The sequence below is a fragment of the Salmo salar genome, chromosome 14 (genome assembly GCF_965601325.2).
Source record: "Salmo salar chromosome 14, fSalSal1, whole genome shotgun sequence".
Taxonomy (NCBI): Eukaryota; Metazoa; Chordata; class Actinopteri; order Salmoniformes; family Salmonidae; genus Salmo; species Salmo salar.
This window is the reverse complement of record NC_138304.1, coordinates 92,247,732-92,271,500: the sequence shown is the minus strand read 5'-3', so window position 1 is coordinate 92,271,500 and position 23,769 is coordinate 92,247,732. Positions and strand designations below refer to the sequence as shown.

Sequence of the window (23,769 nt, the reverse complement as noted above, 5' to 3'; positions counted from 1 at the left end):
AAAACACCCTAAAGTTTCTAAAACTGTTTGAATGGTGTCTGTGAGTATAACAGAACTCATTTGGCAGGCAAAACCCTGAGACATTTTCTGACAGGAAGTGGATACCTGATGTGTTGAATTACCTTTAAGCCTATGCCATTGAAACACACAGGGGTTGATTAATGTTTTGGCACTTCCTATTGCTTCCACTAGATGTCACCAGCCTTTACAAAGTGTTTTAAGTCTTTTACTGTGAGATCTGACCGAACAAGAGCCATGGAACGGTGATGGCCGATTAGACTCTGGCGCGCGAGTTCATGTTGGGTACCCTCGTTCCAATACGTTATAAAAGAGAATGCATTCGTCCACCTTGAATATTATTCATGTTCTGGTTAAAAAAGGCCCTAATGATTTATGCTATACAACGTTTGAACGAACGTAAATATATTTTTTCCCCTCGTTCATGAAGTGAAGTCCGGCGGGCTTAGATCATGTGCTAACAAGACGGAGATTTTTGGACATAAATGATGAGCTTTTTTGAACAAAACTACATTCGTTATGGACCTGTGATACCTGGAAGTGACATCTGATGAAGAGAATCAAAGGTAATGGATTATTTACATAGTATTTTCGATTTTAGATCTCCCCAACATGGCGGCTAGTCTGTATCGCAACGCGTATTTTTCTGGGCGCAGTGCTCAGATTATTGCAAAGTGTGATTTCCCAGTAAGGTTATTTTTAAATCTGGCAAGTTGATTGCGTTCAAGAGATGTAAATCTATAATTCTTTAAATGACAATATAATATTTTACCAATGTTTTCTAATTTTAATTATTTAATTTGTGGTGCTGACTTGACTGCCGGTTATTGGAGGGAAACGATTTCCTCAACATCAATGCCATAGTAAAACTCTGTTTTTGGATATAAATATGAACTTGATAGAACTAAAAATGCATGCATTGTCTAACATAATGTCCTAGGAGTGTCATCTGATGGAGATTGTAAAAGGTTAGTGCATCATTTTAGCTGGTTTTATGGTTTTGGTGACCCTGTCTTTGAATTGACAAAACATTACACACAGCTATTGTCAATGTACTCTCCTAACATAATCTAACTTTATGCTTTCGCCGTAAAACCTTTTGAAATCGGACAACGTGGTTAGATTAAGGAGATGTTTATCTTTCAAAGGGTGTAAGATAGTTGTATGTTTGAAAAATTTGAATTTGGACATTTATTTGGTTTCAAATTTGCCGCTCTTGAAATGCACCTGCTGTTGATGGAGTGCACCACGGGGGGGATGCTAGCGTCCCACCTAGCCCATAGAGGTTAACAAACTATAGTTTTGGCAAGTCGGTTAGGACATCTACTTTGTGCATGACACAAGTCATTTTTCCAACAATTGTTTACAGACAGATTATTTCACTTATAATTTGCTGTATCACAATTCCAGTGGGTCAGAAGTTTACATACACTAAGTTGACTGTGCCTTTAAACAGCTTGGAAAATTCCAGAAAATTATGTCATGGCTTTAGAAGCTTCTGATAGGCTAATTGACATCATTTGAGTCAATTGGAGGTGTACCTGTGGATGTATTTCACGGCCTACCTTCAAACTCAGTGCCTCTTTGCTTGACATCATGGGAAAATCTAAATAAATCAGCCAAGACCTCAGAAAATATATTGTAGACCTCCACAAGTCTGGTTCATCCTTGGGAGCAATTTCCAAACGCCTGAAGGTACCACATTCATCTGTACAAACAATAGTACGCAAGTATAAACACCATGGGACCACGCAGCCGTCATACCGCTCAGGAAGGAGACGCGTTCTGCCTCCTAGAGATGAACATACTTTGATGCGAAATGCGCAAATCAATCCCAGAACAACAGCAAAGGACCTTGTGAAGATGCTGGAGGAAACAGGTACAAAAGTATCTATATCCACAGTAAAACAAGTCCTATATCAACATAACCCGAAAGGCCGCACAGCAAGGAAGAAGCCACTGCTCCAAAACCGCCATAAAAAAGCCAGACTACGGGTTGCAACTGCACATGGGGACAAAGATCGTACTTTTTGGAGAAATGTCCTCTGGTCTGATGAAACAAAAATAGAACTGTTTGGCCATAATGACCATTGTTATGTTTGGAGGAAAAAGGGGGAGGCTTACAAGCTGAAGAACACCATCCCAACCGTGAAGCACGGGGATGGCAGCATCATGCTGTGGGGGTGCTTTGCTGCAGGAGGGACTGGTGCACTTCACAAAATAGATGGCTTCATGAGAAAGGAAAATTATGTGGATATAGTGAAGCAACATCTCAAGACATCAGTCAGAAAGTTAAAGCTTGGTCGCAAATGGGTCTTCTAAATGGACAATGACCCCAAGCATACTTCCAAAGTTGTGGCAAAATGGCTTAAGGACAACAAAGTCAAGGTATTGGAGTGGCCATCACAAAGCCCTGACCTCAATCCTATAGAAAAGTTGTGGGCAGAACTGAAAAAGCATGTGCGAGCAAGGAGGCCTACAAACCTGACTCAGTTACACCAGCTCTGTCAGGAGGAATGGGACAAAATTCACCCAACTTATTGTGGGAAGCTTGTGGAAGGCTACCCGAAACGTTTGACCCAAGTTAAACAATTTAAAGGCAATGCTACCAAATACTAATTGAGTGTATGAAAACTTCTGACCCACTGGGAATGTGATGAAAGAAATAAAAGCTAAAATAAATAATTATCTCTGCTATTATTCTGACATTTCACATTCTTAAAATAAAGTGGTGATCCTAACTGACTTAAAACAGGGAATTTTTACTAGGATTAAATGTCAGGAATTGTGAAAAACTGAGTTTAAATGTATTTGGCTAACGTGTATGTAAACTTCCGATTTCAACTGTATACACCTTTTCCGAAAGGCCCCAGACTCTGCAACACAATTAAGCAAGGGGCACCACCAAGCAAGCGGCACCATGAAGAGCAAGGAGCTCTCCAAACAGGTCAGGGACAAAGTTGTGGAGAAGTACAGATCAGGGTTGGTTTATAAAAACATATCCGAAACTTTGAACATCCCGCGTAGCACCATTAAATCCATTATAAAAAAATTGGCACCACAATAAACTTGCCAAGAGAAGGCTGCCCACCAAAACTCACGGACCAGGCAAGGAGGGCATTAATCAGAGAGGCAACAAAGAGACCAAAGATAACCTTGAAGGAGCTGCAAAGCTCCACAGCGGAGATTGGAGTATCTGTTCATAGGACCACTTTAAGCCGTACACTCCACAGAGCTGGGCTTTACGGAAGAGTTTAAGCCATTGCTTAAATAAGAAAATAAGCAAACACGTTTGGTGTTCGCTAAAAGGCATGTGGGAGACTCCCCAAACATATGGAAGAAGGTATTCTGGTCAGATGAGACTAAGATTTAGCTTTTTGGCCATCAAGGAAAATGCTATTTCTGGAGCAAACCCAACACCTCTCATCACCCCGAGAACACCATCCAACACCATATGACTTAAAGATTGCTGTACACCAGCGGAACCTATCCAACTTAAAGGAGTTGGAGCAGTTTTACCTTGAAGAATGGGCAAAAATCCCAGTGGCTAGATGTGCCAAGCTTATAGAGACATACCCCAAGAGACTAGCAGCTGTAATTGCTGCAAAAGGTGGCTCTACAAAGTATTGACTTTGGGGGGGTGAATAGTTATGCACGCTCGCTCAAGTTATCTCTTGGTTGTTTCACAATAAAAAACATTTTGCATTTTTAAAGTGGTAGGCATGTTGTGTAAATCAAATGATACGAACCCCCAAAAAAATCCATTTTAATTTTAGGTTGTAAGGCAACAAAATAGGAAAAATGCCAAGGGGGTGAATACTTTCTCAAGAAAAGGGCAACCAGTGAAGAACAAACGCCATTGTAAATACAACCCATATTTATGTTTATTTATTTTCCCTTTTGTACTTTAACTATTTGCACATAATATGACATTTGAAATGTCTTTATTATTTGGAACTTTTGTGAGTGTAATGTTTACTGTTCCTTTTTGTTGTTTATTTCACTTTTGTTTATTATCTATTTCACTTGCTTTGGCAACGTAAACATATGTTTCCTATGCTAATAAAGCACTTACATTGAGTTGAAAGAGAGAGGGAGATGGATGCAGAGAGAGAGAGAGAGAGAGAGAGAGAGAGAGAGAGAGAGAGAGAGAGAGAGAGGGGGAGTGGAAAGACGGAGGGAGCGAGAGAGAGGGGTGGGGGAGGGAGATGGAGGGAGGGAGGGAGGCAAGAAAAGGAGGGAAATATGCCAAAACATCTTTGCATAAATGCATAATATCTTAACCATGAATTTCTGCACCACCAGACCAGATAATACTTTACCCACCAGCATGAGGACCCTTACACTGTAATTCTCCTTGGGGAGACGTTACAGTATGCTAGCTCTGAAAACACTTAACGATAGTCCTGCCTAATCTGTCAGTGCAATGGTTCGGAACGACCACTGTTTGGCACCAGGGGTCAAGTCATCATTTTCAAATTCTGAAAAAGTTCCAGTATTCCACCCTGCCGTACCTAGAACGTCAGAACCCAGTTCCAAGACCCAGCAGCATCTGTCTGACCCTGGTTCTAACCATAGAGAACGCAGCCAACATGTGCTGCGTCTGTTAAGGTTCACCAATCATAGGGAGGAGCTCCTGGCATTGCCTGAACAAACAGTCAGGAGGGATGTTATGTAGCATGTGGCCAGAGAAACCGATTCAGATCATCACCCCTCCCACATCTCCTGCAGGGTCTCCTAAGGCCGAGGTCACCTCCACACAGACAACCTACGCTAGCTCTCACACACACACACACACACACACACACACACACACACACACACACACACACACACACACACACACACACACAGAACAGAAATATAAACACAACATGTAAAGTGTTGTTCCCATGTTTCATGACCTGAAATATAAGATCCCTGAAATGTTTAATACGCACAAAAAGTTTATTTCGCTAAAATTTTGCGCACAAATTTGTTTACATCCCTGTTAGTGAGCATTTATCCTTTGCCAAGATAATCTAGCCATCTGACAGGTGTGGTATATCATGAAGCTGATTAAACAGCATGATCATTACACAGGTGCACCTTGTGCTGGGGACAATAAAAGGCCACTCTAAAATGTGCAATTTTGTCACACAACATTATGCCACAAATGTCTCAAGTTTTGAGGGAGCATGCAGTTGGCATGCTGACTGCAGGAATGTCCACCAGAACTGTTGCCAGATAATTGAATGATAATTTCTCTACCATAAGCCGCCTCCAATATCGTTTTAGAGAATTTGGCAGTACAACCAACCGGCCTCACAACCACAGGCCACGTGTGCTGTGAACAGAGTGCCCCACGGTGGTAGTGGGGTTATGGTATGACCAGGCATAAGCTACGGATTACAAACACAATAGCATTTTATCAATAGCAATTTGAATGCACAGATGCCGTGAGGAGATCCTGAGGCCCATTGTCGTGCCATTCATCTGCCGCCATTCATCATGTTTCACCATGATAAGGTATCTGTGACCAACAGATGCATATCTGTATTCTCAGTCAAGTGAAATCAGTAGATTCGATTTCCTTAAATGAACTGTAACTAAGTAAAATCTTTGAAATTGTTGCATGTTGCATTTTTGTTCAGTATACATAAACACACACACCTCCTCCTTTCTCAAACCGGTTCTTGGACCAGAGGTGGGGAGTGGGGGGTCAGCGGGGGTTGGAGAAGAGAGGAGAAGAAAACAAACTGCATAGAGCTTGCATCGCTAAGGGCAACGGCCAATCAAAGTGGTTGTCAGTGGTTGCACTTGCTGAATAAATGACCCCGCCTTTGACAGGAAATTCCAAACAGCCATTTTAATTCTGATCAGGCTTCAAGGAAGTGGAAAGAATAAAAACACATCAATTATAATGACAGGAAGTCTGAGATCACATGGTCACCAGCTGGAGCCAACAGAGGGATCAAGGAGCCAGGAGAAGATGGTGGGAGAGGGGGAAAGGAGGGAAGGGGGGGAAAGGAGGGAAGGGGAAAGAGGAAGGAGGAGAGAAAAAAGAACACTCTCAGATTCCATGCAGGGAATGACATGAGGTTCCATTTTGTGAGACAATACTACACTTACAGTAACTGTCATTTCTGTACAGACCCAAGTGCTTGATGGTAAGGAGGACCAGAACAGAGCAAATAAGTGGGATAGAATCAATGCTTTACATTATGGCTAGCTACCACACAGTGTTATGCAAATACTATGCTGGCATTGTTATTGGCTTGGTCCATATGGATATGTTTGGCACTCTCTCTCTCTCTCTCTTTCTACAGTATCTCTCTCTCACTCTCTCTTTCTCTCTCTCTTTCTCTGTCTCTTGCTCTCTCCCTCTCTCTGTCTCTTTCTCTCTCTCTCTCTTTCTACAGTATCTCTCTCACTGTCTCTTTCTCCCACTTTCTCTCTCCCTCTCCCTTTCTACAGTATATCTCTCTCACTCCGTCTCTTTCTCTCTCTCTTTCTCTCTCCCTCTCTCTTTCTACAGTATCTCTCTCTCACTCTGTCTCTTTCTCTCTCTCCCACTTTCTCTCTCACTCCTCTCTGGCACTTTCTTTCTCTCTCTCTCTCTCTCTCTCTCTCTCTCTCTCTCTCTCTCTCTCTCTCTCTCTCTCTCTCTCTCTCTCTCTCTCTCTCTCTCTCTCTCTGTCTCTCTCCAACCATCTGCATTTTATACAGTTTTTTGGACTCCTCCTGTGGACTCCATATATATATAAAAAAAAAGATTTGGTTGAGTATTACATTTACATTTTAGCAGACGCTCTTATCCAGAGCGACTTACAGTAGTGAATGCATACATTTCATAAAAAAATTTCTCTCCGTACTGGTCCCCCATGGGAATCGAACCCACAACCCTGGTGTTGCAAACACCATGCTCTACCAACTGAGCCACACGGCACATGTTAATAATAACGGTAAAGTAGCTGTTGGAACACACTAAGGGAAACAGGTCACAAAGCATTAGCTAAACCAACTTCTTTAGTTGTGAATGTGAAATTATGTGGAAGCCAATCATTTCCTGAATCCCTAGCCACATTAATACTGTGCTGAGAATGATGAAAAATGATATCTATAACAAAGTAGCCCTTTCCTGCAGTCAATGACCAAACGCACCCTCTTTGGCCCCATGGGTGGAATGTTATTCATATTTTTCATAATTTCATAATTAATAAACATTATGTTAAAAAAAACGCTGAAAATCCTGTGTTTCTATGTCAAGCGGTTTTGTTATATTTCAGTCTTCTGTGTATATAAAGTGTAATATTGGGAAGCAAACTTACAAATGTAGTACATTTACACTCTATATCTGACATGGTACAGGTGTCTTCTTTTTTAAGCCCATAACCATGTGTGTGAGGTGTATACTTTTCTTTCAAAGTAGATTATTTTAAGATTACCAAGAAACGCTCTGTTTGACCCTGAATTAGCCCACCACAGTAAAAGGTTAACACTTTATCAAACAAGTATAATTAAATTAAACTGACCATTTTCACATTAAATGTATCAAATATTCCAAAACATTTTCTTTCAAACCATATCCAGACTAAACAGAATCCAAATGTAGTGTCTCAGTTCTAATTTAGTCTGATGAGACAGACAGAGACACAGAAAGAGACAGATACAGCCACCATTCCAGGTGATGCTCCTCTTCTCTGACAGCGGCAGCCATCTTGTATTACCCCCAGACAGTCACTCTGCATCTACTTAGAGCTGGAAGTCAATGCGGTGTCTGTTCTCTCTGATTCCAGGCATCTCTTCTTAAAAAAAGCCTCCTCCTGCTCTCTCTCTCCTTGTCTTTCATTCACTCTCTGCTCTTTCTCATTTTCTTCTCCTTCCCTCTCTCAGCAAATGGAGGGCTGTGTCGGTCAAATGGATATAAATCACTACAGATTTACAGACTGTGGATCAAGCCAGGCAGTAAGGCCTACAGCCCATCTGACAGTAATGGGAATCAGATCAATGTGGACTTCTCTGTTTTCAGATGGTTTTAATGTAATCATAAAAAATGTGAAAAGGGTTCAACTGTAGAGTATGTGTTGTTGTTATTGTTTTTTTAGAGGGTATGTTGTAAAGAGGGAGCAATCGAGAGAACGATAGTGCTGTGTTATGTTGATTATAAAATACTCACACACACACACACACACACGCACGCACACCTTACACACTCACCGTCAGACAGATGGGTAGTGCCAGTGATGGGCGTCTGAGTCTCTTTGCAGTACGACACCACCTCTCTGGGTAGGAAGTCCACCTGTGTGATCTTAGACGCCCCCAGTCTATGCATCCTGCGCCTGGACGGAGTGAGACAGGAAGTAGTGGGTCACAGAGCATTATGGGTACTGTAGTACATCATGCTACACACGTCAGCACTGCTGACCAACACACACACACACACACACACACACACACACACACACACACACACACACACACACACACACACACACACACACACACACACACACACACACACACACCGGTACACACACACACACTGGTACATTCATGCATAAAACACTGAGACATTTAATATGGTGATTCAGTCCTTCCCGTCTGCAGTACCTCATCAGGGCTTAATTCAGTAGGGCATAATGTTGTGGAACATTCAGATAGAAATATATTGAGTAGAACAGCCATGCCAATCTGACATGTAGAGTAAGGACTCAAGTCAGCTCTATTCATGGTATTTCTATCTGCTTGTTTCACATCTCTGAATCCCCCCCCGGTGTTCAGACAGCCCTTCTCTGATTGAACCACACACCACCCCAAGAGGAGTAAGGATAGAGAGAAGGAAAAAGGGAAGGAAAGAGAGGAGAGGAACCGGTATGTACCCTAGCTCGGAGTCATCCTGCAGCTGCAGAACAGAGGGGTCAGTGTCCCACTGCAGGGTCCTCGGGTGGGCAGCAGGGGGCGCAATGGAGGGAGGGAAAACACATGCCAGGTTAGGAGGTGAGCCACAGCAGTAACCCACAGATAAACACATATTGAGCTGGGTTGGGGTACATTTCAGTTCATTTCAATTATGTTGAATCAGGAGATTACTTGAGATTCCAAATCCTCTTTTCAATTAGGATTTTTCCATTCTTGATTTCGAATTTAAATTGATTCCTTGATTGCCTGAATTGAAACGGAATTGAAACTAACCACAACTTCACACACACACGCACACACACACACACACACACACACACACACACACACACCACACACACACACACACACACACACACACACACACACGCCTAACAGAATAACTTTAGACACAAATACACATGCAAGGACACTGAGACACACAGGACAAACAATCACTTATTGGGGACATGACAGCTTGGTAATTCAATGGGGAAAATGTTTAGGTTTTAATGTGTATCTATCTATCTCCCTGTTATAGATTCTTGGAAAATATCAGAAGATCTATTTGATGAATATGAAATTATGGTGGGACAATTTACAATATTTGAACAAAATGTCATGGTAATATGAAAATGGTTTAATAACTATGTATAGAATAATAGAAATATGATTTATCTGTTCTTCAAAATCCAAATGGTTTGACAAATATAAAACGATCCCTCTTATGTTGGACAAAATGCAACATAATGCAACATAATGCAACATAGTGCAACATAATGCAACATAACGCAACATAACGCAACATAGTGCAACATAGTGCAACATAATGCAACATAATGCAACATAACGCAACATAATGCAACATAGTGCAACATAATGCAACATAACGCAACATAACGCAACATAGTGCAACATAGTGCAACATAATGCAACATAATGCAACATAGTGCAACATAATGGAACATAACGCAACATAACGCAACATAACGCAACATAGTGCAACATAGTGCAACATAGTGCAACATAATGCAACATAACGCAACATAACGCAACATAGCGCAACATAGCGCAACATAGTGCAACATAATGCAACATAATGCAACATAACGCAACATAACGCAACATAGTGCAACATAGTGCAACATAATGCAACATAACGCAACATAATGCAACATAACGCAACATAGTGCAACATAGTGCAACATAATGCAACATAATGCAACATAGTGCAACATAATGCAACATAACGCAACATAACGCAACATAGTGCAACATAGTGCAACATAATGCAACATAACGCAACATAACGCAACATAGTGCAACATAGTGTAACATAGTGTAACATAGTGCAACATAATGCAACATAGTGCAACATAGTGCAACATAATGCAACATAGTGCAATATTGTGCAACATAGTGTAACAGTGCAGAAGCTTTACAAGTAGATATGTTTTATTTCCATCTTTCATATTCACTACCAGTCAAAAGTTTGGACACACCTACTCATTCCAGGGTTTTTCTTTATTTTTACTATTTTCTACATTGTAGAATAATAGCGAAGACATCAAAACCATGAAATAACACATTTGGAATCATGTAGTAACCAAAAAAGTGTTAAACAAATCAACATATTTTCTATATTTAATATTCTTCAAAGTAGCCACCCTTTGCCTTGATGACAGCTTTGCACACTCTTGGCATTCTCTCAAACAGCTTCATGAGGTAGTCACCTGGAATGCATTTCAATTAACAGGTGTGCCTTGTTAAAAGTTCATTTGTGGAATTTCTTTCTTAATGCGTTTGAGCCAATCAGTTGTGTTGTGACAAGGTAGGGGTGGTATGTAAATGTAATACAGAAGATAGCCCTATTTGGTAACAGACCAAGTCCATATTATGGCAAGAACAGCTCAAATAAGCAAAGAGAAACGACAGTCCATCATTACTTTAAGACATGAAGGTCGGTCAATACAGAACATTTCAAGAACTTTGAAAATTTCTTCAAGTGCAGTCGCAAAAACCATCAAGCGCTATGATGAAACTGATGAGGACCGCCACAGGAAAGGAAGACCCAGAGTTAGCTCTGCTGCAGAGGATAAGTTCATTAGAGTTACAAGCCTCAGAAATTACAGTCTAAATAAATGCTCCACAGAGTTCAAGTAACAGACACATCTCAACATCAACTGTTCAGAGGAGACTGCGTGAACCAGGCCTTCATGGTCGAATTGCTGCAAAGAAACCACTACTAAAGGACACCAATAATAAGAAGAGACTTGCTTGGGCCAAGAAACACGAGCAATGGACATTAGACCGGTGGAAATCTGCCCTTTGATCTGATGAGTCCAAATTTGAGATTTTTGGTTCCATACGCCGTGTCTTTGTAAGACGCAGAGTAGGTGAACGGATGATCTCTGCATGTATGGTTCCCACCGTGAAGCATGGAGGAGGAGGTGTGATGGTGTGGGGGTGCTTTGCTGGTGACACTGTCTGTGATTTATTTAGAATTCAAGGCACACTTAACCAGCATGGCTACCACAGCATTCTGCAGCGATACGCCATATGTTACGGATACAGGTATCCTGTGTATGTATCCTGTGTGTGTATTTCTTTTCTCTCCTTCTGCCCTCACAGGTGGCAATCATCATTCCCCAATCAGTCATCAATCAGTCGCTAATCAGAAGACACCTGCTCCTTTTCTCATACCCTATCACATCCCATTTCCCTTGGTTTAAAAAGCCAGTCAGTTGTTTTCTCTAGAGCTCACTCTCTGTTGCGCACTCTCTCTGTTGCGCACTCTCTCTGTCGTTCAATCTCTCTGTGTCCCCATCACTATCTCTCTCCCTCTCTCTTTGTAAGCTTGATCTCTCTTTTGTTTTGCACCGAAATGTCACATTTGTCCGGTACCTGTGAGTATTGTTTTGTTGTGGTGCATGCCTGTTTGTTTGTTGGTGGGAAAAGGGGGTACCAAGACAAGTCGCCCACGGGCATACACTACCCGTAGGTAAACGTGTTCTAAATACCCTAGTTAGAACTGGGCGGAACACCCACTGTATTTCACTGGTTAGTTTAGCTAGCGGTTATTCAAGCAGGTAGTCTAGCTTAGGGGTTTTTGGATGATTGTTTCTTTCCTTCGGTCCAGCTCAGCCCCTTTTCCCGCCCCCCTTTACCGTGTGTTTAACAATAAACCCTTAGTGTTTGACGGTAGACTTAAGTTATCTGTGGTTTTTGTTCTCACTGTTCCTTTTCACTATTATAATTTGCATGAGTTATGTTACGGGTCTCGTTTCCATCCCCCCTAGACTGCAGGGCCAAAGGGATTCGTAACACAATACCATCTGGTTTGTGCTTAGTGGGACTATCATTTGTTTTTCAACGACCCAACACACCTCCAGGCTGTGTAAGGATTATTTGACCAAGAAGGAGAGTGATGGAGTGCGGCATCAGATGACCTGGCCTCCACAATCACCCGACCTCAACCAAATTGAGATGGTTTGGGATGAGTTGGACCGCAGAGTGAAGAAAAGGCAGCCAACAAGTGCTCAGCATACGTGGTAACTTTTCAAGACTGTCAGAAAAGCATTTCAGGTGAAGCTGGTTGAGAGAATGCCAAGAGTGTGCAAAGCTGTCATCAAGGCAAGGGTGTCTACTTTGAAGAATCAAAAATATATTTTGACTAGTTTAACAGTTTTTTTGGTTACTACATGACTCCATATGTGTTATTTCATAGTTTTGATGTCTTCACTATTATTCTACAATGTAGAAAAAGGTACAAATAAAGAAAAACCCTTGAATGAGTAGGTGTGTCCAAACTTTTGACTGGTACTGTATATAGCTTCACAAACATATGTTGTATTTCCATCTTTCATATATATAGTTTTACAAGCAGATGTTGTATTTCCATCTTTCATAAATATATACAGTAGCTTTACAAACAGATGCTGTATTTTCATATATATATATATATACACAGTAGCTTTACAAACAGATACATTGTATTTCCATATTTCATATATATAGCTTTACAAACAGATATGTTGTATTTCATATGTGCCAACAATACAGGACATTGAACCAGCACACAATGTATGCATCTTCACATACTGTATACCCAAGTCACAATACATGTACACAATCACATTCAGTATACTGTATGAAAGCAGTTCTATGACATATAGAACACCCATATGTCATGTATTAAGAATATATTCTGTTTATACAGTATATGCTTAGTGATAAAGCTGTGCTTGCTTTTGTTTGTGGGGCAATCATTCAGGGTGGCTTATAAACAAACTGGAGCTTTCTCTAAAGTCATCTCCCAAAGTGCAAATTGTGACAGGGTAGCTAGCATTTTTGACCCGCTAAACTTCTCAATTGTACCTTTCAGGAATGGTGAACATGCCCATTACCACTTTAACAGATGCACAATGCTAGTAGAGCGCGGTAAAGCGTCAACCGCGTCACTCGTCCCGACTGTCTTAACTGGGATGACACCCTAAAAGACTGTTTTGTCAGATCTGTCACAGAGAAATGACTTCTATTGAATCATGCGAGTGGAAATCTTTCAAGCCAGTGGTTTAGGGAAACAGCAGGTGTCAGGCAGCAGTCACCCAAGTGGGAAAGAACAACCCTTTGTAGCTTTTTATGCCTGACAGAAACACACCTGCCATAACATTCACTGTCTATCTGTATCACTGTGTCTGTCTGTCTGTTTGTGTGTCCTGTCTGTGGCCGAAAAACTTGGGCTTGAGCATTCCTTGCTCTGAGTAGAAAATGCTTACCTGTCGCTCTGAGCCTGTGCCTGATGCTTACTAACGCCAGACAACCCTGACCTGAGAGGGGACACAGTCATAAATGAACACACTCAACATGGGACACCGTCACGATGACCAACACACCATGCCTGATGGGGACAATAGAGTTCAATTCTTGAGGGGGATTGTACTCTATTGAGGTTCTGGGGGTCCTTCTCAGTGTCAGATATCTGATTCAGTACACACAATTGGACCGGATAGAACACAGTCGCATTTAGTCATCAGTGCTGGTTTGGTTTGTGAGAATGAGATGAACGTCAGCTACTGTATGATGACACATAAGCATGTATGACACATGGGTTGCAGCAGTGCCACAGCATGACGCCTGGGAGCATAGCCTGGAGGCTATGTTCTTCAGAGAAGTGAGAGTTGAATTATGTGCATCAAGTTGATATCTACAGAGCATTCTAGCATGTACAGGACATTTTGTGGCTCACCAAGGATGCTCTCTGAAAAGTTATCCATTTAAAGAACTATCTTTCCCAAATAATTAAAGTAACTTGGGACGAGTTTTGATATGGCAAATCAAATCTGAGTCTGAATGATATTCACATCACACAGTTTAGAGATTAAATGTTATTTTGCTAGTTGTGCTTATGTCATGATAGAATGAGATAAATGACAGTGACAGAGTGTATCAAAACCCACAGCTACAAGACACAACATCCAACAACAACCCTCACTGACATTGGTCCTTACCTATACCTGCAGATCCCATACAAAGAGACAAAGAGAGATATGTAAGAGAGCTAGAAGCATAGATAAACTGTATGCTTAGTGTTTTGTCACTTAACTACAACCACCATTCCATTAAAGGAATATTACTCTAACAAATGTTTGACCATTAGTCCAAATAAAATCTCCCAAAATGGTGCATGTCAGCAGTCAAGATAAAGCACTTTTAGTTGAGCAAAGACTTGCCTTGATGCATCATATGATGCATATTTAAGCCAGGGGACACAGCCAAAGGGCCACTAGTATACTACAGGAATACTATAGTAATAATAATATATTGATCTGATATAGCGCTTTTCATTACAAACAAGAATCTAAAAGTTGCTTTGAAAACAAAAACAAATGTATATTACTACTGAATCTAAACAGTCAATGATAATCTTTCAGAGAACATCCCTGATGTATTGGATGATATGCATCATACTCATTATATTATCATCTCAGCAATATTCCAGTCGCTCTTGCCCTGGTCCTAGTCTGGGTCAGTAACTCCAACTCAACCATATGTTATAATAAAGTATAATAACAGTCATAAACAAGATGGCTGCCTACCTGCCGGCTGCGGCCCCATCGGCTGAGTCCTGACTTCCCGTCTCACTGGGGGTGCTGTGTCGACTCACTGATTTGGATGGGGACATGGGGTTCGGGACTAAATAATGAAAATAACACGTATCCAACATTAAAGGCTGCAGCGGATGGACTGGTCAACCCAAGCAATGCCAGAGAGACAGAGGGTGGCCGAAAGAAAAAACAGAGTGAAATGGTTGAAAGCAAATGAGTGATAAAAAAGAATGATCAAATGAAAACACAAAGGGGACAGAAAGTCAAATGGATTCCTCATTTACCATTCAAGTCAAAGCAATCATGGCTTTCATTGGTCATTGTAAGGTTTCATTGCAAAAGCCACTGTTGTACAACAACCACAAGGTCATGTTGCGATCAGGGTGTTGTTACAATATTGTACCACTAGAGAACACTGACAAATACCTTTTTAAACGTACAGTATGTGGGTAGTGAGATACAGTATGTTTTCAACTGTTGTTATTAAGCCCATCATTTCAATGTGAAAATGTGGATGTTCTCCACATTTATTTGCATACAACAACTCCACCTCAATATCATGGTCTTGAGGAAACTCCTGGGCATAGATAAAGGGCTCAAAAAATACTACACTCTTAGAAAAAAGGATTTTAAAAGGGTTATTCGGCTGTCCCCAAAGGAGAAACCCTTTTTGGGTTCCATGTAGAACCCTCTGTGGAAATAGTTCTACCTGGAACCAAAAAAGGTTATTCAAAGGGTTCTCTTATGGGGACAGCCAAAGAACCCATTTAGGTTCAAGATACATGTAGCACCACAGAAGAGGAAAAAAATAAAACAAACAACATGGGAAAGTTAAGATGAAATGGTAAAGGTATGAAATTGTTAGAAATAATATTTGAGAGAATGTGCATAACATGATGGAGGGCGAAATATCACAGAAATTAAATGAATGGTATGATATTTTAAGATTTTCTCACATGTGAATTCAAAAATATTTCAATTTATTTTGCAATAGACATTGTGAGGAAATAGAAAAGTGTATTTGAGAAACAAGTAATGAGAAACAAGTAATGATCATGTGTAAAAAAACAAACACACAAAAACACTTGATATTTGAGATGTGTAAAAGTACAACGACAAATTCACTCTTGTTGCAACAGTAGCAAGCACACATACTGTATGTAGATAAAAGAACAGAACATACACTAGCGTTCAAAAGTTTGGGGTCACTTAGAAATGTCCTTGTTTCCATGAAAACATACATGAAATAAGTTGCAAAATGAATAAGAATTACAGTGGCTTGCGAAAGTATTCACCCGCTTGGCATTTTTCCTATTTTGTTGCCTTACAACTTGGAATTAAAATGGATTTTTAGGGGGTTTGTATCATTTGATTTACACAACATACCACTTTGAAGATGCAAAATATTTTTTCTTGTGAAACAACCAAGAAATAAGACAAAAAAGAGAACTTGAGCGAGCATAACTATTCACCCTCCCAAAGTCAATACTTTGTAGAGCCACCATTTGCAGCAATTACAGCTGCACGACTCTTGGGCTATGTCTCAATAAGCTTGGCACATCTAACCACTGGGATTTTTGCTCATTCTTCTAGGCAAAACTGCTCCAGCTCCTTCAAGTTGGATGGGTTCCGCTGATGTAGAGCAATCTTTAAGTCATACCACAGATTCTCAATTGGATTGAGGTCGGGGCTTTGACTAGGCCATTCCAAGACATTTAAATATTTCCCCTTAAACCAAGTGTTGCTTTAGCAGTATGCTTAGGGTCATTGTCCTGCTGGAAGGTGAACCTCCGTCCCAGTCTCAAATCTCTGGAAAACTGAAACAGGTTTCCCTAAAGAATTTCCCTTTATTTAGCGCCATCCATCATTCCTTCAATTCTGACCAGTTTCAAAGTCCCTGCCAATGAAAAACATCCCCACAGCATGATGCTGCCACCACCATGCTTCACTGTGGGGATGGTGTTCTCGGGGGGATGAGAGGTGTTGGGTTTGCGCCAGACATAGCATTTTCCTTGATGGCCAAAAAGCTACATTTTAGTCTCATCTGACCAAAGTACCTTCTTCCATATGTTTGGGGAGTCTCCCACATGCTCTTTGGCGAACCCCAAATGTGTTTGCTTTTTTTTTTCTTTAAGCAATGGCTTTTTTCTGGCCACTCTTCCGTAAAGCCCAGCTCTGCTTAAAGTGATCTATGGACAGATACCCCAATCTCCACTGTGGAGCTTTGCAGCTCCTTCAGGGTTATCTTTGGTCTCTTTGTTGCCTCTCTGATTAATGCCCTCCTTGCCTGGTCTGTGAGTTTTGATGGGCGGCCCTCTCTTGGCAGGTTTGTTGTGGTGCCATATTCTTTCCATTTTTTAATAATGGATTTAGTGGTGCTCTGTGGGATGTTCAAAGCTTCGGATATTTTTTTCTAATCCATCCCTGATCTGTACTTCTTCAGAACTTTGTCCCTGATCTGCTTGGAGAGCTCCTTGGTATTCATGGTGGTGGTGCCCCTTGCTTAGTGGTGTTGCAGGTGTCACATGATCTCAGTATATATATATATATATATATATATATATATATATATATATATATATATATATATACTGAGATCCTGTGATACTTAGATTGCACACAGGTGGACTTTATTTAACTAATTATGTACCACTTTTCCTTTATTTATTTATTTCAGAATATTTTGAAACAAGTCATTTTTTTCATTTCAATTCACCAATTTGGACTATTTTGTGTATGTCCATGACATAAAATCCAAATAAAAATCTATTTAAATTACAGGTTGTAATGTAACAAAATAGGAAAAACGCCAAGGGGGATGAATACTTTTGCAAGGCACTGTATTGTCAAGACGTTGACGAGGTTATAAATAATGATTTTTAATTGAAATAATAATTGTGTCCTTCAAACTTTGCTTTCGTCAAAGAATCCTCCATTTGCAGCAATTACAGCCTTGCAGACCTTTGGCATTCTAGTTGTCAATTTCTTGAGGTAATCTGAAGAGATTTCACCCCATGATTCCTGAAGCACCTCCCACAAGTTGGATTGGCTTGATGGGCACCTCTTACCTACCATACGGTCAAGCTGCTCCCACAACAGCTCAATAGGGTTGAGATCCGGTGACTGTGCTGGCCACTCCATTATAGACAGAATACCAGCTGACTGCTTCTTCCCTAAATAGTTATTGCATAGTTTGTAGCTGTGCTTTGGGTCATTGTCCTGTTGTAGGAGGAAATTGGCTCCAATTAAGTGCCGTCCACAGGGTATGGCATGGCGTTGCAAAATTGAGTGATAGCCTTCCTTCTTCAAGATCCCTTTTACCCTGTACAAATCTCTCACTTTAGCACCACTAAAGCACCCCCAGACCATCACAATACCTCCACCATGCTTGACAGAGCACTCCTCCAGCATCTTTTAAATTTTTCTGCATCTCACAGATGTCCTTCTTTGTGATCCAAACACCTAAAACGTACAATTCGTCTGTCCATAACACTTTTTTCCAATCTTCCTCTGTCCAGTGTCTGTTCTTTTGCCCATCTTAATCTTTTATTTTTATTGGCTAGTCTGAGATATGGCCTTTTCTTTGCAACTCTGCCTAGAAGGCCAGATTCCGGAGTAGCCTCTTCACTGTTGATGTTGAGACTGGTGTTTTGCGGGTACTATTTAATGAAGCTGCCAGTTGAGGACTTGTGAGGTGTATGTTTCTCAAACTAGACACTCTAATGTACTTGTCCTCTTGCTCAGTTGTGCACCGGGGCCTCCCACTCCTCTTTATATTCTGGTTATAGCCAGTTTGCGCTGTTCGTGAAGGGAGCAGTACACAGCGCTGTACGAGATCTTCAGTTTCTTGGCAATTTCTCGCATGGAATAGCCTTCATTTCTCAGAACAAGAATATACAGACGAGTTTCAGAAGAAAGGTCTTTGGTTCTGGCCATTTTGAGCCTGTAATCAAACCCACAAATGCTGATTCTCCAGATACTCAACTAGTCTAAAGAAGGCCAGTTTTATTGCTTCTTTAATCAGACAACAGTTTTCAGCTGTGATAACATAATTGCAAAAGGGTTTTCTAATGATCAATTAGCCTTTTAAAATGATAAACCTGGATTAGCTAACACAACATGCCATTGGAACACAGGACTGATGGTTGCTGTTAATAGGCCTCTGTACGCCTATGTAGATATTCCCTTAAAAAATCAGCTGTTTCCAGCTACAATAATCATTTATAACATTACCAATGTCTACACTGTATTTCTGATCAATTTGATGTTATTTTAATGGATAAAAAATGTGCTTTTCTTTCAAAAACAAGGACATTTCTATGTGACCCCAAACTTTTGAACGGTAGTGTATGTTTGTTCCATTACAGCTCACCATATAATCTCAGCAAAAAAAGAAAGGTCCTCTCACTGTCAACTGTGTTTATTTTCAGCAAACTTAACATGTGTAAATATTTGTATGAACATAACAAGATTCAACAACTGAGACATAAACTGAACAAGTTCCACAGACATGTGACTAACCGAAATCGAATAATGTGTCCCTGAACAAAGGGGGGGGGGGGGGGGGTCAAAATCAAAAGTAACAGTCAGTATCTGGCATGGCCATCAGCTGCAATAAGTCCTGCAATGCATCTCCTCCTCATGGACTGCACCAGATTTGCCAGTTCTTGCTGTGAGATGTTACCTCACTCTTCCACCAAGGCACCTGCAAGTTCCCCGACATTTCCGGGGGGAATTGCCCTAGCCTTCACCCTCCGATCCAACAGGTCCCAGACGTGCTCAATGGGATTGAGATCCGGGCTCTTTGCTGGCTAAGGAAGAACACTGACATTCCTGTCTTGCAGGAAATCACGCACAGAACGAGCAGTATGGATGGTGGCATTGCTGGAGGGTCATGTCAGGATGAGCCTGCAGGAAGGGTACCACATGAGGGAGGAGGATGTCTTCCCTGTAACGCACAGTGTTGAGATTGCCTGCAATGACAACAAGCTCAGTTCGATGATGCTGTGACACACCGTCCTAGACCATGACGGACCCTCCACCTACAAATCGATCCCGCACCAGAGTACAGGCCTCGGTGTAACGCTCATCCCTTCGACGTTAAACGCGAATCCGACCATCACCCCTGGTGAGACAAAACCGCGACTCGTCAGTGAAGAGCCCCTTTTGCCAGTCCTGTCTGGTCCAGCGACGGTGGGTTTGTGCCCAAAGGCGACGTTGTTGTCGGTGATGTCTGGTGAGGACCTGCCTTACAACAGGTCTACAAGCCCTCAGTACAGCCTCTCTCAGCCTATTGCGGACAGTCTGATGGAGGGATTGTGCGTTCCTGGTGTAACTCAGGCAGTTGTTGTTGCCATCCTGTACCTGTCCCTCAGGTGTGATGTTCGGATGTACCGATCCTGTGCAGGTGTTGTTACACGTGGTCTGCCACTGTGAGGACGATCAGCTGTCCGTCCTGTCTCCCTGTAGCGCTGTCTTAGGCGTCTCACAGTACGGACATTGCAATTTATTGCCCTGGCCACATCTGCAGTCCTTATGCCTCCTTGCAGCATGCCTAAGGCACGTTCACGCAGACGAGCAGGGACCAGGGGCATCTTTCTTTTGCTGTTTTTCAGAGTCAGCAGAAAGGCCTCTTTAGTGTCTTAAGTGTCCTTTCATAACGGTGAACTTAATTGCCTACTGTCTGTAAGATGTTAGTGTCTTAACGACTGTTCCACAGGTGCATGTTCATTCATTGTTTATGGTTCATTGACCAGGCATGGGAAACTCTTTACAATGAAGATCTGTGAAGTTATTTTGATTATTATGAATTATCTTTGAAAGACAGGGTCCTGAAAAAGGGACATTTATTTTTTTGCTGAGTTTATATGATGATGGTTTCTGCCATAGAAATAAGAATGAACAGAACAGACTTGGAAGCTGTAACGCTGGTAATTGACTCGTAAATTCATAGATACACTCGCAATGGCTGCCTGGTATTGTGACGCAATCATTTCCACAGTATAACATTTCCAATCATTTTTGGAATGTTATACTGCATCAACTGATGCTGGATTGCCATGGTAATGTAGAATGTTCATTAAAATGATGCTAACTGATGTGGCTCATGAAATGGAATGTATTTTTTGTAATTTCAGTTGAGTTGACTCAACAAATCACAGCACAGATTGAAGGGTAAACTTCTTGATTTTACTTCCTGGCATGGGTACACTCAAAATGGCTGCCAGTCTACCTGTTATGCCATCATTGACTTGAATGGAGATGCCCTTTCTTTTCATTCTTATTTCTATGGTTTCTGCCCCACAGAAACGCTAACTATAGCTTTGTTTGAGGAGCTCATCCTTAACTAATGAGTTGTGCAGTTTGTGTGTCTGTGTACCTAGTGGGGGTTCTGGGGAGATGCCGATGCTCTGTAGAAGGGCCTCAGTCTCTCTGCGCTTCCGGTCCAAGTCGGAGTCCACTGGGGCAGCTTCAGCCTTCTGCTGCGTCTCTGTCTGTACACACACATACTCTTGAGTATACCAAACATTAGGAACACCTTCCTAATATTGAGTTACACACACCCTTTTTGCCCTCAGAACAGCCTCAATTCATCGGGGCATGGACTCTACAAGGTGTGGAAAGCGTTCCACAGGGATGCTGGCCCATGTTGACTCCAATGGTTCCCACATTTGTGTCAAGTTGGCTGGATGTCCTTTGGGTGGTGGACCATTCCTGATACAAACGAGAAACTGCTGAGCGTGAAAACCCCATCAGCATTGCAGATCTTGACACAAACCGGTGCACCTGGCACATACTACCATACCCCGTTCAAAGGCACTTAAATCTATTGTCTTGCTCATTCACCCTCTGAATGGCACACATACACAATCCATGTCTTAATTGTCTCAAGGCTTAAAAATCATTATTGAACCTGTCTCCTCCCCTTCATCTACACTGATTGAAGTGGATTTAACAAGTGACATCAAAAAGGGTTCATAGCTTTTACCTGGATTCACCTGGTCAGTCTGTTATTGAAAGAGCAGGTGGTGTATATTTTTATTTGACAGTTAAGGATAAATTCTTATTTACAATGACAGCCTAGGAACAGTGGGTTAACTGCCTTGTTCAGGGGCAGAACAGCAGCTATGTACCTTGTCAGCTTGGGGATTTGATCTTGCAACCTTTCGGTTACTAGTCCAATGCTCTAACCACTAGGCTACCTGCCATCTCAGCAGGTATACATACACACACATACACACACGTAGTATATTAGCTTTGTAATAGGATATTAGCATGATGTCTATGGCTCAGCTCAAGTCGGACAGACAGGGATGAGCACGACAGAGTGTGTCTACTCATTTTTATCCCACCTTACCTCTTTCTTTTTCCTTTCCTCCTCCTTCCTCTTCTTCTCCTCCCTGATCTGAGCTAGGCGCTGCTTTTTGCGCTCTAGCTCGGCTTTTATGTCACTTTTGTCCGCCATTGTTTCCTATTGAGCTGGGAAAGAAGAAATGTCACACAAGGATGCAATGTACCTTCAACACTAGAGAACTGCTACTGGGTGTGGCCCTGGGTCATTAAGTTCCTTCCTGTTTGGCCTGTAACATGATACATCATCCATAACAATTCAGGGGATAAATAAGTCCATCATCTACCTGCATCTCCCTATCAATGTATTGTGGTAGGGTCAATACCAAATAATCATACTTCACTTGAAGGCATCACCAATGCAAGGGCAAAGGTTGGCTAATTTGGTAACACTTAAAATCTGAATATTGAATTGTAGTAAAAGGACAATGACACCATAAGGAAGGCATTGTATCAAGTTGATACTCCCACAACTGCCAGGTTTGGATCTGAAACACTTCCAACTGCATGCAATGTACTTATTGTAGTACAGTTGTGTGATGTAAATAGCATTATTGAGAATCCTGCTTGGCTAAGCAGACAGGAGGGAATACAGCCGAATAAATAGGTAATGAACAAAAGTGGAGGATAAAATAAAGAAACACTTTATTGAAATACACACAAAACAATACAATTCAAATGAACAGACGCAGTTGGTACCAAATTGACAATGCATAAGATGCATAAGATGCCACTACTGTACCCATTAGGAGTGGAGAAAATTGCGTTTTCCCCTTTAACACACCACATATAGGTAATGATAAATTGGGTATTATTAGCAATTAACGTTACGTCATTTTTCAATGCGCCTCTTCTTCCCACGATCCAAAGCCATACAGAGAAACACCCAGCAAAATAGCAATTACACGAGCACAAATGACACACATGTTACAAATGTATGCAATAAATCATTATATTTCCTCGTAAAGACTTGTCATACCTGATCTCTCTTTCCCTATGGATGCTGATGATGATGTGTCACTTGCAAAGAAAGATGCTGTATCACGCGCCTGCTACACCCCCGGCAAATCACCACATTATTTATCCTCTAATGATATTTAACCAACAAACGTCGGATGTATGGTGAAAAGAGGTCGTTTCAGTTCAGATGATATTACTGTCAGTGGCTAAAATCAAGCATATTCGCGCCAGATGACCTAAATAAAAGATAAAACATGTGCATGATGCAGCATCCTTCAGGAAGAGAGGAGGAAATTCCACCTATCGGTGCAATGTGCCGCTTTAAATTAACTTTAGCTGTTACAATGTCGTCATCTACAGGCCATTTAGAGAAGTGTACGGCGACACGGCCGGGGCTATCAGATTTAGATTTATTTCCCAATAAATTGTTTTTATATATACCGGTATATAATAT

The 23,769-nt window shown here is 41.4% G+C and overlaps 1 protein-coding gene across 5 annotated transcripts in view; it reads right to left on the bottom strand.

Moving 5' to 3' along the window:
• Positions 1-23,769, bottom strand: part of LOC100380667 (cytoplasmic dynein 1 intermediate chain 1) — a 127,549-nt gene that overhangs the window by 102,641 nt on the left and 1,139 nt on the right. Inside the window, exons 1-7 of one of the 5 annotated variants that reach the window (XM_014142838.1) lie at positions 23,335-23,622; positions 22,363-22,484; positions 21,385-21,499; positions 14,997-15,144; positions 13,677-13,727; positions 8,880-8,939; positions 8,218-8,339 (exon numbers count right to left, since the gene is read on the bottom strand). In XM_014142838.1, coding sequence (XP_013998313.1) covers positions 8,218-8,339; positions 8,880-8,939; positions 13,677-13,727; positions 14,997-15,144; positions 21,385-21,499; positions 22,363-22,470 — 604 coding nt within the window. In that variant the 5' untranslated portion in view covers positions 22,471-22,484; positions 23,335-23,622. Of the gene's footprint in view, positions 1-8,217; positions 8,340-8,879; positions 8,940-13,676; positions 13,728-14,996; positions 15,145-21,384; positions 21,500-22,362; positions 22,485-23,334; positions 23,623-23,769 lie in introns of those variants that run through there. The other 4 variants (XM_014142842.1, XM_082961272.1, XM_014142843.1 and 1 more) reach the window with 4 other exon arrangements.